The following is a 15,026-nucleotide window of genomic DNA, read 5'->3' as shown; positions in this document are numbered from 1 at the left end:
TCAATAACTTTAGGAAAAGTTATGAAATATATGCTAAACTGCTATCTACTTTGTGTCTAAATGCGGTTCATTTAATAAGACAGTCGGTGGAATAAGGATTTGAGATGATTGTACTCAAATTCGAGATCTCCTATCCTGCACCCAAGATTGAGGACCATGTCACTCTGCAGTAATAAAAAAGAAATTTCATTGATAAAAGGGTTTCAATGTCATACAGAAGCACGCATATATTACATGTCTATATACAACAAAAAGAAAATAATAGGCACTGAAAAGAGTAATGTATATTTATTTTTTTTTTCAAGCAATCAAAATAATTATTTTTATAGTGTTAAATGTCGAAGGCTAATTATAACAGATTATGTAATAGTTTTAAATCCTGCTCAATTGAAAATTATCTTACATAGATATCTTTTTATCTAGAGTTTTTTTTCGCGTAGTGTTTGATTCATAAAGGAAAGACAGATTCGCAAAAAATACGTTACACTGACAACCTATTTCATAGACCCGTCTGTTTTACTTCAATGTTACATAAGTGGAGTCTTTACTTCGTTTCACTGTTTAGTATTAACATTATTTTGAATACAGGACAATATTTTTTTTGTGTACTCTTTAAATTTTTGTATGACTTAAAATATACGTTAACTATGAAAAAAAAAACGTTAGTTATCAATGTCTACTTTAACGCATTCACTATTACCGAAAACGAAACTCTACCCCTGGAATGAACTGTAAGTGAAACGTGAGTCGATAAGCAGAAATGTTAGTGATAGAATATCGATAAGTTATCAGCACTCTGTTCTTCAAATACTCATTAAAACAATAGTAACTGCACAATGCACCCAGCGCATATATGTATGTTATCAAATATATAAACTTTTGATTTCCTGCCAGCACGTCTAAATAAATGATTATATAAACTTCCATTAAATAAGGATGTCGAAGTATAGATAACATTAAAACGCTCGTTGACATTCAATAATAACAATGGGTTCCATGAAGATGATTCACAGTGAATCCTTTGTCATCTTCTGTGCTGTTGTCTTACTGAAACGAGCATTGTATTCGTTACAGGCTTCTTCTGCTTCCCTCAACATCTCACGCGTTGATTGATCAACGGCTTGTTTTTTCCATAAAGGTATTACTTCCCTTTTTAGTACGTCAAAGATATTTATTTTAAATCTGGTAAGTGGGACGTTGTGAAATTTCTGAAAAATGGAATAACATCATATTGAGAAATATCAGAAGGCACCGTTGCCCTCTACTAATATAATTAATAAAAGAATCTTTTTAAAGTTGCAAATAAATTTCGATGATCACTATAATGTATATTTATAAATTATAGGAAATATTTACTTCCAGTATTGTATTTTGTGGATCAATTTTGATTGCTTTCAGGTAATGTTCACCTGCATCATTCAGATTTTTTTGTGTATAATAAACCGATCCTATGTTTAAATGTATTGCCTGTGTTTTGTACGCAATAGATTTGTATCGATCCAACATTTCAAATAAATATTCAAGAGTATCATTTTTGTTGCAGTTCTGAGATATTTTTAGAGCTACGTAGTTCATATCTGCTGCATAATTATACAAAGCTCCTGCTTCTTTGAAATATTTTAAGGCTCCCTAAGGATAAATGATAGAAGTAAACAAAATATAACAGGAATTAAATACATAATAGATTTAATCATACCTTATAATCCTTCTCACATTTTTCAAGATATATTCCTATGTAGTGAAGATATGTTTTATCTTTTGGAGTCCTTGAAGCTACATATTTCAAGCATTCGGAGGCTTTTTCACAGCTTTTGGTACGAATAAATCCGAGTGCCAATTTGAGATAAATGTCACAACTGTCAGGTTTCATGGCGAGTACTTTGGTATATGCTCTTTTTGCATTCTTCAGGTCGTACGACTCACGGTACATTTGAGCGCAATAGATTCCAACATATGGGTTGGTGGGTAATAAGTCAAATGCATTTTTAAACGAAGTTTGCTCTCTTAATGTTAATTTAGTACCAAAGTTAAAAAATTTCCTCTGACGCCTCAAACTTTTGCCAAGGATGAAATGCCATAGTCCATTGTCAGAATTTAAATCAATAGCTCTTGATGCATTTTGAATAGCCTTATCGCATTCAGCAGCAAAATAGAATGACCATGCGATGCTTTGACACCCATACAAAGTACCGATTTCAAGTTTTTCTTTATCACAAGAGTCAATAGACTTTAATATATTTGTTACGTCAGAAAATCTTTTCATTTCTTTTAGAATAAAGCATTTTGTACTTTTAATAATATGATCTACTGCCTTTATAGATATACCATTTGGCATACTGAAATAAATAGTTTAATGAAGACTGGCTTTGTACATTTTATTATTAATATGTTATTTGAGTTTACCTTTGCAATTTAATAAAAATCTCTTCCGATTCTTTAATCTTTTGCATCGCTTCTTTTAAACCACCTTTTTCTGCATTTTCGAAAGCTACCATCACCGAGTACATTAACTTCATAAGAGTAAAGCTTCCTAGTTCCTTATCAGTTTCAATATTCCAATTAGACTCAGATTGGCTGTAATCCAATAAAAGACTTTCTGGAGTCGAAACCACATTCTTCATTTCCCAAGTGAATGGACAACTCAAACGATGAAGTTGGTCCATTTTCGTATATAAATTTTGGTCGTTTTAATATACCAAAAACACTGTAAAAAATGTATATTTTATTATAAGTAATACAAATAATACTGAATAATAAAAAAGCATGTCTTTTATTTTTTCTTCATTTCTTCCTTCGAACTCGTGTAAAAAATTAGCATTCGTAAATCTAATAAAGAGCAATACATACGTAAAGACAATGATATTATGACATGTTTCGGATGCTATGTTCGTCTATATTGAACTGCACTGTGATATTGAGCATGACACTCGGAACAATAAAAATCGTATATTTTAGAGACGCAGGGTAGTAAAAAAAATTTTTGGAAGTAGGGGATTGAGTAGAAACAGGGAAATCCCAAACAGAGATGAGTAGGGTAGAGTCCCTCTAGTAAGAGTCCGGCCAACGGTGGGGCTTGTTAGTGATTGGCTCCGCTATATTATGGGCTCCTTCCGGAATAGAACGGTGTGTGTGAATACGTTTATGGGAGAGATTCGCATTCTGTAGTGTGGGTAGTGTTAAGCCCTGTACGGCGGGTTACCTGTACTTGGCGCGAGACTCGACCGAGTCTCTTGATGGTAAAGATTGGTAGTTTGAAAATCCGCGTGCAATATCATGGTGGCGCCAAACAAGCCCTTAATATGGCGTCCCTTTCGGGTGTTGGCCGGACTCTTACTAGAGGGACTCTAGAGTAGAGAGATGCACAACGCTACGGTTTTAGGCGATACCAAAAACATAGCACTGAATCGCAGCGGCGAGTCCGGAAGTAGAGTTTCGTGATCATCGTCTCCGTTGATAATGCGGATCCCATCGTAGCCGAGCTGACTGCGATCACGAACGTGTAGCTTGGTAGGCAGAGGTACTCCGCTACTTAACGCTGGTTCCCAAAGCAACATTTAGAACGAGGCAGCTCATCGGATATAGCCTAAATATTTTTTTCTTTGCAATCCTAAATTCGAGCGCACAGTGTAAGCTCGGTAAGGTTAATATGACAAAACCGAGCAACTCATGCCTCCCTGCATTGAAGCGCATGGTGCCACCAGTATATTTAATAGATATTTTACCGATGTTGCGTAGCAGAACTATTGTTAAAACCTATTAGGAACTATAGAACTCCTCGAGAACTATTGAAAAAGAGTATTGTTGAAACATTTTTAAGTAATTGCGGTGCCACCTTCATACCCGTGTAGCACCTCAATATTTGGAAACTGATTCATCAATAGGCTTCTTCAACAATTCTCGAGAAGTTCTACGATTCCTGATAGATTTTAACAAAAGTTCTGCTACATCACATCGTTAAAATACGAATTTTAAAAAAATTGAGGCGCTACACGGGTATGGATCTCCAGCACCGCATTTTTAAAAAAAACTCTTGAAAACGTTTCAACCCCACACAGCACAGAAATATTTTGTCAACATTGCTAAAAGTTTCCCTTGAAATAATGCAATATTACCGGAAAAATATTGAAAATTGTTTAAATATTTCTGGAATGTTGCAGGAACCTCGCAATGTCCGCTCAGCACGTTGCAATCATAATATTGCTATAATATTGCCGGTCAATATTTTGGAAATATCAATGCATAATATTAATAAAATATAACTCAGATAGATAACTGAGAAATAATATAACTGAGAATAAATTCCAATGCCAGCAATGTATCGTGGGTTTCTTTGGGCAGGTTGCCTATACCTCTTTAAATACTACCTCGGTTGTATTTTTAAATACTCTATACAAATGCAATAATTTCACATGTAATTTTTACATGCAGAATACAAAAGTATATATTGACGGCGAAGACGAAAACCGAATAATCGACGGATTAATTATTTACCCGGTCCTACGTTTTTTCATGCGAGTTGCCTTGGCCACCTAGCGGCGCGGCAGTGAACTAGTGTTCGCTCGGATACTCCGAGTCTGGTTAGGGACTCTTGTCACAGATTTCACCAATATATCAGAAAGTTTTATTTATTATATTGCCCTGAAATATTCTGCAATATTTGACATAAAGACATCAACAACATTGCTGTCGCATTGAAATATTGGAATATTGTTGTAATGTTTTCGAAATATAGTGTGCTGTGTGGGACAATAGTCTTTTTCAATAGTTCTCGAGGAGTTCTACAGTTCCTGATAGGTTTTAACATTAGTTTTTAACTTACCTTGAATTTAAAAAAAATTGTGAGGGTCCCAACGATGGAACGCAGTGGAGATGTACTAGAGACTATATTCTTCCGAATGGGACTGATAGGAAAGGTTAGCAAACGATACTTTTTGAAAAAACTCAAAAAAACGGCGTCTAGACGCTGTAATCGCTACGTACTTATTTCGAATTAAAAAAAAAAACTATGAGGGTGCAAACGACGGAACGCAGTGGAGATGTACTGGAGACTATATTCTTTCGAATGGGACTAATCGGACAGCGGTATAAACGATACTTTTTTGAAAAACTTGAAAAAATGCCGTCTAAACGCTGTACTTACTACGTACTTATCTTGAATTTAAAAAAAAAATGTGAAGGTACAAACGATGGAAGGCAGTGAAGATGTACTCACCGGCCTGGGGCAGCTGATCCGTTAATGTCGAGAACTGCATCCAGGAGACACTCAGGTAGGTACTGCACTAGGGCACAGCACTGCACTTCCGGAACACTCGCAGAAAGTCCAGGGAATTTTCTGGATGTCGCGACAGTAACGTGAGAAGTACACGAGCGAGAACTTGGTATACCGTATCGAAACACGGCTAGCAAATATATCAACAGGCAGCACGGAAGCGCGAGGCAGCTCGTGACACCTCATTTGGTGCTCCGAGACTGACTGCTTTTATAATAGCCAAATTCGAGAACTAATCATTGTGATTGGTCGGCATCCTTATAGCTGATAACTCTTCCTTTCCCTCAACTCGTCCCTTTAAATCAAATCGAGAGCGTTCCTTAGTGAATCGGTACGTAACATTTGGAGATCCCCCATGGCCGCTTCCTCAGGGCATCGGGCGACAGCTGGGCACCAAATCCTTAACTCGGGCAGGAGGTTCCTCCCCTGCCCTTAATCGTAACAAAACCTTATCTCCGCCCGCTCTACAGCCCTTTGTCCATCTCCAGCGGGGCACCGGTATCTCACCCGAGCTTCTGTCGGTCCTTCGAGACGTCTCCGTCGGGTGCTCTCCTTTGCCGGGCAACTCGGTACGTCGAGACTAACGGTCTCGCATTGGAGGAGTCAGCCATAAGGAAAGGAAGGAAAGTATTACTATTTTTAATGTAGTATACTTTACTCTATATATACGTAATTAAGGTAAATAACTTATTTCTTAATACTTTCATATGACTACCTAACATAAAAAGGCAGAAAATGTGGTTTCACAGCCAAGATTCCGCTGCTCGCTTCTCGCTTCCCTCTGCTTTCGGTCTGAATGAGCCCTTTCTGCCCATCTTTTGCATATCCTACTGACGACGACGCCGGTGATGAGGAAATTGAAATAAAATTATCTCGCTCGCCATCTCAAAACGCCTTAATCTGGTATACTAACCGCATTGATTTTGGTGGCAATCGATTCAGAAAACCATCAATTCCTATAGTGAATGTATCAATAATTGTTTTTTTTATATATGTATAGCGGCTTATAAAATATTTGATTCCAGACACAGGTTTACAAGAGTTGACTCAGGTAAAGATTCTTGGCGAGCCGTGCCCTGTACAGCCGGTTGCCTGTACTTGGCGCGAGACTCGACCGAGTTCTAATTTTGTGCATTCAAGCATGTTCTTCAACACGGTTCAATGCATGGACTTCGTTTTGCAATAGCATATAGTGATTGAGAGATAATATTTCTGTTTCGTATAAAGGGAAAAGCTAGGTAAGGCAATAAGGTCAACGTGAATCAGTAGATGAATTTTTAACAAATTACTTATTATTATTTCTCTTAAAGTCTCCATATAAAAGATGTTAAATCTAATACACATTACATTTTTTTCATATTATTCGTTTACAAAAATAATGAGCGAAAATAAAACTTATATATAACTATATCGAAATTATTAGATATAATGTACTTTAAGACTTATCACATAATTAATTAAGACCCGATAAACTGAATATATAATTAGGTATTGCGATAACAATAGATATAAAATCGTCATGTAGGAGCTCTAACAATAATTTTGTGTAAATTGAATAATTCAACATTTTTAATTCTTACCAAAAACATTCACTTTTCGTAATTCAAAGCTGAATATTTTTGACTTTCTGTTCTATTGACATACAATCTTTATCTCCATACAGGTTGCAAAATTCCTCTGCTTTAGTTACCATTTCATAAGACGCTTGGTCAGGATATTGTCTTTGCAACTTTGGTAAAATATCTGTCTTCAATACAACGAATATGTTGAATCGTTTGTTAACAATACCATAAAAAAACATCTAAAATTTTAAGGACAATACATGAAAAGTATAAAATCACTGAATTTGCTGAAGTAAAATAAACATGTATTTTACCTTTAATCTGTTACATTGTGGATTAATTTCAATACATTTTAAAAACGATTCACAAGCACTTTTTGCATCTTTGCGGACAAAATGATGAAATGATCCAATATGCATTAATATTTTCTGGATTGTATATTCACTAACCTTCTCATATCTTTTTAACATATCTTATATCTTTGATTTTTAGGCATCCTTGTTCCAACATAGTCTAGGCAGATGCGAGTTTTCTCGCTATATTCTTTGCAAATTAGTTTATCCCATGTATTGTTATGATATTGAATAAAACCAAGTGCTAATTGCAAATAAATAATGCAACTGGTAGGATTCATATGAAGTACATTATTGCACATTTCTTTTGCTTTTTCATTTTCCCTCAATTTATGATACATTTTAGCACACTGAATGCCAATAAGTGGATCTGGTTGTAACTTGAATGCAGTTTTAAGTGCTGCCTGCTCTTTAGGACCGGGTTTTCTCTCCTTACCAATAAGTTGCCTGACATGTTTTAAACTCATTGCAAGAAGAAAGTGCCATAGTCCACTCTTAGGATTTAATTCAACAGCAATCAATGCATTTTCTATAGCCTTCTCTTTTCCAGCAAATTTGTAAAAGTACCAGGCTGAACTTTGACACCCATGCAGTGTTCCCAATTCAAAACTGTCCTCACAAATAGATAAACTTTCTAGAATACTTTCTACCTCATTCAGTTTATTCATTTTTTGAAGAATAAAGCATTTGGTTCCTTTAACCATATGCTCAAACGCTTTGATGGATATGCCATTAGGTATTCTGAAAACAGTTGCTAAATTGATATAACTTATATGCTTATTAAATGTTTCTCACCAATAAAGCTATTGGCAATATTTTAAAAACTTGTCGATTAAACTTCATGTAAAAGAAAATTGTCAGTATTAAATTTACAAATTAATTTACTTTTCCTGAAGATCATTAAAAAGATTCTCTGATTTCTCAACTTCTTCCATTGCATTCTCCAAACAATGATTTTCAGCAAAATCATATGCTTTTGTCACTGCGTAAATCAATTTTCTAAAAGTAATACCATCCTGTCGATTGCCGTCAAATAACAACATTTCACGTCTTTCAGTATCTGCATCTATCAAACTTTCTGCAGTACGAGGAAGCTCTTCCATTTTCCACGTGAACGGACAACTCAAATAAGCTAGTTTATTCATTTTCCTACACTAGGTTTGCAAAAAATAAGTATATTGTTACAAAGAAAACGTGTAATGACAAACAATGACAAAGGCCCATTTACTTCGACGCGGCTTAATGGATAAATCGGTTTAAATGTGCTATTAGCCAATTAGACACTTGTATTTTAAAAATAAGCGTAGTTAATGCATTCAACCGCGTTGAAGAAAACGGGCCTTAGGGTATGTTCAGCAGAAACAGAGTTGAGGAGCAAATACATTTGATTGGTCATTTGATCGTTAATCTTGTAAACGACTGAGATTTGACCAATCAAATGTATTTGCTCCCTCAGCGGTGTTTCTGCTGAACGGATAACTGCAGTATACGTCTCCGAACTGAAGTTAGCTGCTAGTGACTTAGGGTTTTAACGTAGCGCCATCTGTCAAATGTAAGACGAATCGCATGGAATAGTGGCGCCACCTGATCGGGAAAAAAGCAACTATCTTTAAAAATTTGAAATTAATATACTTTTACTGTTATCATATATATTATTTTGTTATAAAACTATACTTTCATAAAATATAATCTAGTAATCGCAATATTTCATGTTTGGAGATTTGTTTCGTTTAATTTTTGTGCAAACCCGTGTTGTACAGCCCTAATTGAATTGATTAAAACAAAAGAAATTTCGGTTAATTTCAGGTTCCAAATTTAATTACCTAATTGAAAGAGAACGATGCGCCACCAGATATTTTAATTAAGCCACCAATCCAACCAAACTATTATCAATCGATTAGGTATAATCAGAAGTTAAAAAGTTAAAATTGACCGGCTAACTTCATAGAGGTGAATTTCCAACGAATAAAATACAAAATTGTCCGGAAAATTCGACGCCATTATTTGACCGATTCCCACTAGTATTGCCCTAATCATATTTAAAAATTTTGGGCAGGACCAATGATCACCAAACGTTTCAACTAGTTTATTTGTAACCGCCAAACGATTCTACGCCGATTATGACTTCACAGAGTGTTGTCACTTGAAAAATTAATATTTCTTTGGCCAACTGATTGCCATCGGGTGACCTACTTCCACCACTATTGCGCTTATAGTTCTTTAAGGTTTTTGGCAGAATCAATGACTACCAGAACTTTTAACTACGTTATTCGTAACCACCAAACGATTTCGCATCGATTTATCCGCTTATCGAACAAAATCGATTAATAAATTAAATATGTCCGGCTAAATTCTTGCTAAAATTTGTTTTCAATATTCCAGAAAAATTATTGATTACCAAAGATTTTAATTAAACTACCAATTACCACCAAACGATTAGTACAAAAAATAATGTTTAAAGTTAAATGTGTCCGGCTAACTCTATAAAGGATCCACTTATTGCGCGAATAAATTTTTTTTTTTTCATTTCATATTTCATTAAATTGTTGTTACGTCCTGGAGCTGGTTACCTTGAAGTCCTTCGCTGACTGGCCGCTCAGGACCGTAAGTTTCGTCAGGGATTCGCCGCTGCATTGGCTATAGAAATAGCGCGTTGGGACTAGGAAGTTTGAAATGATATAAACACGGGAATTTCTTCATTCATCTATTTTAACTCTTCAAAGATACGCGAAGAAATTAATTGATACACAAGCGAGTAATTTACATTGGATTAGAATAAAGTTTATATTACACTAATGCGCGGACAAGAAAAAGACTGACTGTACGCGTGTTGGATGATAAAACCAAACTGCAGCAGTGCCGTGAGTATACTAGTTCACTCTTTCGGAGCAAAGTCAGCACTTCCTGAATAAGAAGCTTTTTCAGGCGTCGTGAGTCATTTTCTTTTCATGGAGAATTGTTTGGGAGGGAAAAGGTGAAAGCGTGGAAAAGTTTCTTGAAAGATTCCCGTGCAAAAGACAAGTCAGCGGAAGCGCTTACTTGGTTTCCGAATGTGGTTGACAAAAAACAGACTCACATAGCTCATGCTAATAAGCGCGCGAGCACGCACGCTGGGCCGTGACGACCCTCGAGTCATATTACGAGGGACTCCCAAAAGTCTTTCCCTTATTTATTGCTGTTTACAAAGAAAAGGGTCTTTAGTACAAAAGGAGAAGGTATACAAAGTATTAGAATGTCAATGTTATAAGGCAACTGGGGTCTTATATCTTACGTATAACTAAAATAAGACTCTGGCTGTGTACTTCGAATATTAAGAATTACTACGAATTGCGTCTTGAATTTCGCGGTATCAAATCAGGAAACAAGGAGCTCTACCATACTGAGCGACTGGGAGTTAGTAGCGATAGCGCTCAGTCGGACTGAGTTCGTCACACTGTGGGAACCGGCCTGTCATCTGGTGAGTAATTTTTAAAAGTAAAGTAGACGAACGCGTTCCGTTTTCATCCATGGTTGCCATTCACCGAAGTCGCAAATGGCCGCCTCTAGTCAACAGCCGGTCGTGAAGAATTAAGAAAGGTGTTGTACGTGAAAAAAAATTGTTTGTGTCGTAGAGAGACGCATGCAAAATATGTAAAACAGTGTTATACGTTCTGTGGCGTAGTTTAATTTTTTTTAATTATATTAATCAATCACAGTAGTTCGGTTCGTGTGTATATACAAGATAATTTTTTCGGGCCGATTTTTAACTCAGTGACGTGCGTCGTTAGTGACCCAAGACTTCGCACACAAGAGTTCTTCGAGAATGAGCACGAATAACGTTCAAGCGCTTTTTGCGTGCTCCAGGTGCTTTTCACGACATCCCTTTGAAGAACTGTCACCTGGACAACAGTTGTGCAAGGTATTGAGATTCTGGAGTTATACGAACTCTTCGTTTAGTACACCGTGGGCCTTGCAAAAAGTACTCAACCTGTATTGGCGTCTACGACTTTTCGAAACCACGACAACATTCTATGCTAATATTAGAATTTTTCATTATCTCTAAGAAGAGCGGTAATTCTCGTAATTTTTTTATGAGCAAAAATATTTTGATATATTGGAGTATGAGCTTGTTATATTTTTACATTGTAGATATCCTTAATATTATTATTCTCTTTGATTTGTTTGGATAGCAGTTCAGGTAGCATGATATTCTCTAAGAGAATGTAATTTGTCATAATATTCTATTTGCATTATTATCTTGAATACAGAGTTTTTGGAGTTTGGTACTGCGAACTTATTTTCTTTTGTTCATGTGTATGCAGATTTATTTTTATTTATATGCCTTGTATATTTCCAATACATTGATAAAGTGATAAGATATGTTGGAATGTAGTATCATTGTTGTTTTTTTTACATCAATAATACTTAATATTTTATTTCCATGGATAAATCCTATTAATTAATATATATACTTTTACGTGTGTAAAAATAGGAATGTATTTACTTGTAGGAATGCCGTGGTGCTTTTCCAGTTGTCAAGTGTACCTATTGTAGATCCGAATTTCAACAGACTATGTAAGTAATAAGATTGTATCAAAATTATCATAATTTCATACTAATTCACTATATCCCTATATAATTTTTTCAGCAAGGGTAACACAAGTACGATATGTAAGAAGTGCGAACAGAATGTGAAAGCTTATGGGAAACCTTCAGCATGCGAATATTGCAATACCATAGCAGCATTTATTGGCAGCAAGTGTCAACGATGCACAAACTCGGAGAAACGCTATGGACCACCAGTGACTTGTGAACAGTGCAAGCAGAAGTGCGCCTTTGACAGACAGGATGAGGACAAAAAGGTATCATAGCATGTTTATAGTCTTATATGGCATATGTATTTCCATTGTTGTTTGTTTCCTGGTTGTTGAACTTACATATACATATTACCGTAAACAAGAAGTCTCTAGCTGTGCAAGTGTTGTTTATTACGCGTTTGTAGTTAAATGGCACTCAGCTCGGTTTCCATTGCGCTTTTTCAACTGGTCGTGTTTCACAATGAATCCCAATAGAACGTCTGGCATTGCGGATAATACTACGTTTTCACGTGCACTTACATTAACTGCTTAAACTGAACGATGATTTTGATATTCTGCCATGACTTCTTTTCTTTTTTAGAGAACGAATAGGCATCAAGTGTAGTTTCTACAGCTAAGTCCTCTCTGTTGTTGGTATATGGTAATATTACTATTAACGCTCAACATTGCTATAATGGTTACAGTGCTCTTTTTCGTTTTTAGGTAGATGGGAAGCTCTTATGCTGGCTTTGTACTCTGTCATACAAGCGTGCGTTAGCAAAAACAAAACAATCGGATGCAGAACGAAGGGCTCACTTGAAGTTAGCTCAGCAGCGAGCAGCAAAGCACAAAGAACAAAAGTAACTATGATCCCAATATCTAATATCAGAAGGTAACATCATCTTAAAAAATGGTCCACTATATTTTATCATCTATTGATGAGCATTCAAATGACATTTAAATCTTCCTTATTAATACCAATCATGTCTTTCTGCACATCATAATATAGAAAGTATTTTTCGTTGATGTTATAGTAGTTCCTTGATGATGAAAATGATAATCTAATTGATATTGTCTTATATCAAACGAGATATGTAACCTATTTCAATTGTCCGTTTATAGGTTAAAAGGCCATAACAAAAGACCTCACAGGGTAGACGTGACGAAATTACCACCACAGTCTGAGGGTAGTGATGCTAATGGTCCTACACCATTGAAAGTTGCTAGAATGGCTGGTGTTCACGATCACGATCCTAACAGTTCTGATCATGTTGTGGCAGTGACGCAGCTCAAGGAGAAGATTGCTCATCTCCAGAAGCAGATCTCAATGAAGGATAGTCAGTTATTGTCGAAGGACAGGCAGGTAGGTTGAAGAAAATGAGCATTTAACAGCTAATGCATGGAATTTTGCAATGTAAGTTATTTATGTTTATCTGTAGATCACGGAATTAAAGGCCAAACACTTTACAACGGAAGCGGAATTACGTAACAAGATGAAAGCCACGGAGAAGGAGTATGAGACGAAAGTATCGAATATGCAACATAAGATATCGAGTTTGTTGAAGGAAGTTGCGTCCCTGTCAAAGAGCACAAAGCGAGGCGATAGGGTTGCTGCCACGAAGAGTGAAGCAGGGACCAACAGCGGAAGTGGGACCGATAGTCCTGTACCTTGATAAGGTAAGGTACTTTCATTTCTCGTGTGAATAAGATAATATTTCTCTAAATAACGATACGGAGTCATTTTTAATTATATTGATATATAAATATTTTTATCATATTCCTGATTAAGGGAATTAAATGGCAATAAAGAGTATACTAATAAGAACTATCACAGTAAATGCTGTTTATTTTTTGAAAATTACATTACTACTTTATGCGTGCTGATTAATCAAATCGTAAATGAAGAAAAGTTGACGATTTTTTTTTCAGGGATTTGGTTAGCCGTGACAACGTACATACTCAATTAACCATACCCACTCAGATCACGTGATACATTAAGGAATAGCGAATTGTTTCCATTATCGAAACGAAATCTGTATTATTTTTCTAATTACCATAGGAATATATAATTTTTCATTCATACAAGAATCTGTCCTCTGTTAACGGGCGACAGGGAACGAAGTGCAAAAGGTCGAATAGAGACGCGTGACGTGGTTTAACATGAAAAACATTACGAATGAAAAGAAAAAAAAGATCATGCGTATAAAAACAAATTAAAGAGATATATTCTCTTTCTAGCTTGAGTACCTATTAATTTTTCTTCACGAAAACAATTTCGTGTGACGACATTTATTGCCCGTCGTTATTGTCGCACGTTGCGCCGGGATAAATGAAAAATAAAAATAGTAAGACAAAAAATTATGACTATTAAGGGAAACATTTTTTATAGCTAGTATCAAGCAATTGGGCCTCTCGATGGTCTTAAGAACTAAATCGATTTTGAATCCGGCCATTCGGAAGAAAATCTCACTGACATATTAATTGTAAGTATTTAGGCGCGTTCGCACGAGTGATGCAGTTATGATTTATTATCGAGGGACAAATGTGCTCCATCGAAAATCGAATAAAACACGGTCGATGATAGTCACCGCGTGAATTTTGTATTGCGAGTGACGCCCCTCGCCCTATTATCCTCGTTACAAATTGTACGGCCGCTACGATCTTTCAATATTTATAATGACTGTAACGACGATGATTCGGCATTATGGTGGTTGTAGAGAAAATTTACAATAAAAATATCAAAAAGAAATGAAAAGAAAGAAAGATGAAAAGCTAAATGAAATATTTGTCTGTATCCTCGAAGTATTTGATTTTTATTACCAACTTACTTACTCTGGATCATTTTCCTTTTATCCTTCTGATCTTTGATCACTAAGGTTATCCCGTGATGTGTGGTATCCATATAATATATATTTGTTATCTTTTTAATATAAATTTGTGCAACATTTTGCATTTTGGGAATAGTGATACTTGCATGTAAATATCCAACAGCCATATATTTATTCTTTATTTTAAGAAACAAATGCTAATTGAGCATTACCTAATCGATAATTGTAATAATAATAAATGCGTAACAATTTTACTATTTACGAATTATAATGATAATTAACGTTTAATTTATAATCGTTTAAATACGAACGCTCTCGCGTGTCACTCTCTCTCTCTCTCTCTCTCTTTCTTGAATTTTCTTACTTTCGCTCTCTCGCACATTCTCTCTCGTTCTCTCTTGCGTGTACATGTACCAGGCGTATCTTGTTCTTGTTTTTTGCTGTGATCTTCCTTTTTT

At 35.7% G+C, this 15,026-nt stretch overlaps 3 protein-coding genes across 6 annotated transcripts; 1 reads left to right on the top strand and 2 right to left on the bottom strand.

Moving 5' to 3' along the window:
- Positions 1-264: 264 nt before the first annotated feature.
- Positions 265-3,264, bottom strand: LOC107266175. 3 transcript variants are annotated; one of them, XM_015736396.2, is made up of 5 exons: positions 3,200-3,264; positions 2,404-2,704; positions 1,697-2,336; positions 1,357-1,629; positions 265-1,208 (listed from the first exon to the last, which is right to left on the bottom strand). In XM_015736396.2, the coding sequence occupies exons 2-5, from the start codon at positions 2,661-2,663 to the stop codon at positions 1,008-1,010; spliced, it is 1,374 nt and encodes a 457-aa protein (XP_015591882.1). In that variant the 5' UTR covers positions 2,664-2,704; positions 3,200-3,264; the 3' UTR covers positions 265-1,007. The 3 variants fall into 3 exon arrangements, with proteins under 3 accessions (XP_015591882.1, XP_015591880.1, XP_015591883.1); XM_015736394.2 differs by lacking the exon at positions 3,200-3,264 and adding an exon at positions 2,848-3,182; XM_015736397.2 differs by lacking the exons at positions 1,357-1,629; positions 3,200-3,264 and adding an exon at positions 2,848-3,187.
- Positions 3,265-6,455: 3,191 nt separating this feature from the next.
- On the bottom strand, positions 6,456-8,498 carry LOC107266076. Of its 2 annotated transcripts, XM_015736196.2 has the most exons (3): positions 8,070-8,498; positions 7,281-7,925; positions 6,456-7,070 (listed from the first exon to the last, which is right to left on the bottom strand). In XM_015736196.2, the coding sequence occupies exons 1-2, from the start codon at positions 8,327-8,329 to the stop codon at positions 7,295-7,297; spliced, it is 891 nt and encodes a 296-aa protein (XP_015591682.1). In that variant the 5' UTR covers positions 8,330-8,498; the 3' UTR covers positions 6,456-7,070; positions 7,281-7,294. The 2 variants fall into 2 exon arrangements, with proteins under 2 accessions (XP_015591682.1, XP_015591681.1); XM_015736195.2 differs by lacking the exon at positions 6,456-7,070 and having other exon boundaries at positions 7,115-7,925; positions 8,070-8,497.
- Positions 8,499-10,689: 2,191 nt separating this feature from the next.
- LOC107266169 (protein FAM76A) lies at positions 10,690-14,526 on the top strand. Its single transcript, XM_015736381.2, has 7 exons — positions 10,690-11,082; positions 11,674-11,738; positions 11,812-12,025; positions 12,464-12,600; positions 12,863-13,103; positions 13,180-13,417; positions 13,670-14,526. The coding sequence occupies exons 1-6, from the start codon at positions 10,987-10,989 to the stop codon at positions 13,411-13,413; spliced, it is 987 nt and encodes a 328-aa protein (XP_015591867.1). The 5' UTR covers positions 10,690-10,986; the 3' UTR covers positions 13,414-13,417; positions 13,670-14,526.
- The last annotated feature ends 500 nt before the right edge of the window (positions 14,527-15,026 follow it).

The sequence above is a fragment of the Cephus cinctus genome, unplaced genomic scaffold (assembly GCF_000341935.2).
Source record: "Cephus cinctus unplaced genomic scaffold, Ccin1 Ccin1_scaffold0299, whole genome shotgun sequence".
Lineage (NCBI taxonomy): Eukaryota > Metazoa > Arthropoda > Insecta > Hymenoptera > Cephidae > Cephus > Cephus cinctus.
The sequence above is the reverse complement of the archived record's forward strand: the minus strand, read 5'-3'. Positions and strand labels throughout refer to the sequence as shown.

Coding starts and splice junctions, on each gene's coding strand:
- LOC107266175 (XM_015736396.2), bottom strand. CDS start 2,663: ATGGACCAACTTCATCGTTTGAGTTGTCCATTCACTTGGGAAATGAAG. Junction 2,337..2,403: donor ATTTTTATTAAATTGCAAAG/GTAAACTCAAAT, acceptor TATTTATTTCAG/TATGCCAAATGGTATATCTA. Junction 1,209..1,356: donor CACAAAATACAATACTGGAA/GTAAATATTTCC, acceptor TCCATTTTTCAG/AAATTTCACAACGTCCCACT.
- LOC107266076 (XM_015736196.2), bottom strand. CDS start 8,329: ATGAATAAACTAGCTTATTTGAGTTGTCCGTTCACGTGGAAAATGGAA. Junction 7,926..8,069: donor TTTAATGATCTTCAGGAAAA/GTAAATTAATTT, acceptor AACTGTTTTCAG/AATACCTAATGGCATATCCA.
- LOC107266169 (XM_015736381.2), top strand. CDS start 10,987: ATGAGCACGAATAACGTTCAAGCGCTTTTTGCGTGCTCCAGGTGCTTT. Junction 12,026..12,463: donor GACAGGATGAGGACAAAAAG/GTATCATAGCAT, acceptor TTTCGTTTTTAG/GTAGATGGGAAGCTCTTATG. Junction 12,601..12,862: donor GCAAAGCACAAAGAACAAAA/GTAACTATGATC, acceptor GTCCGTTTATAG/GTTAAAAGGCCATAACAAAA.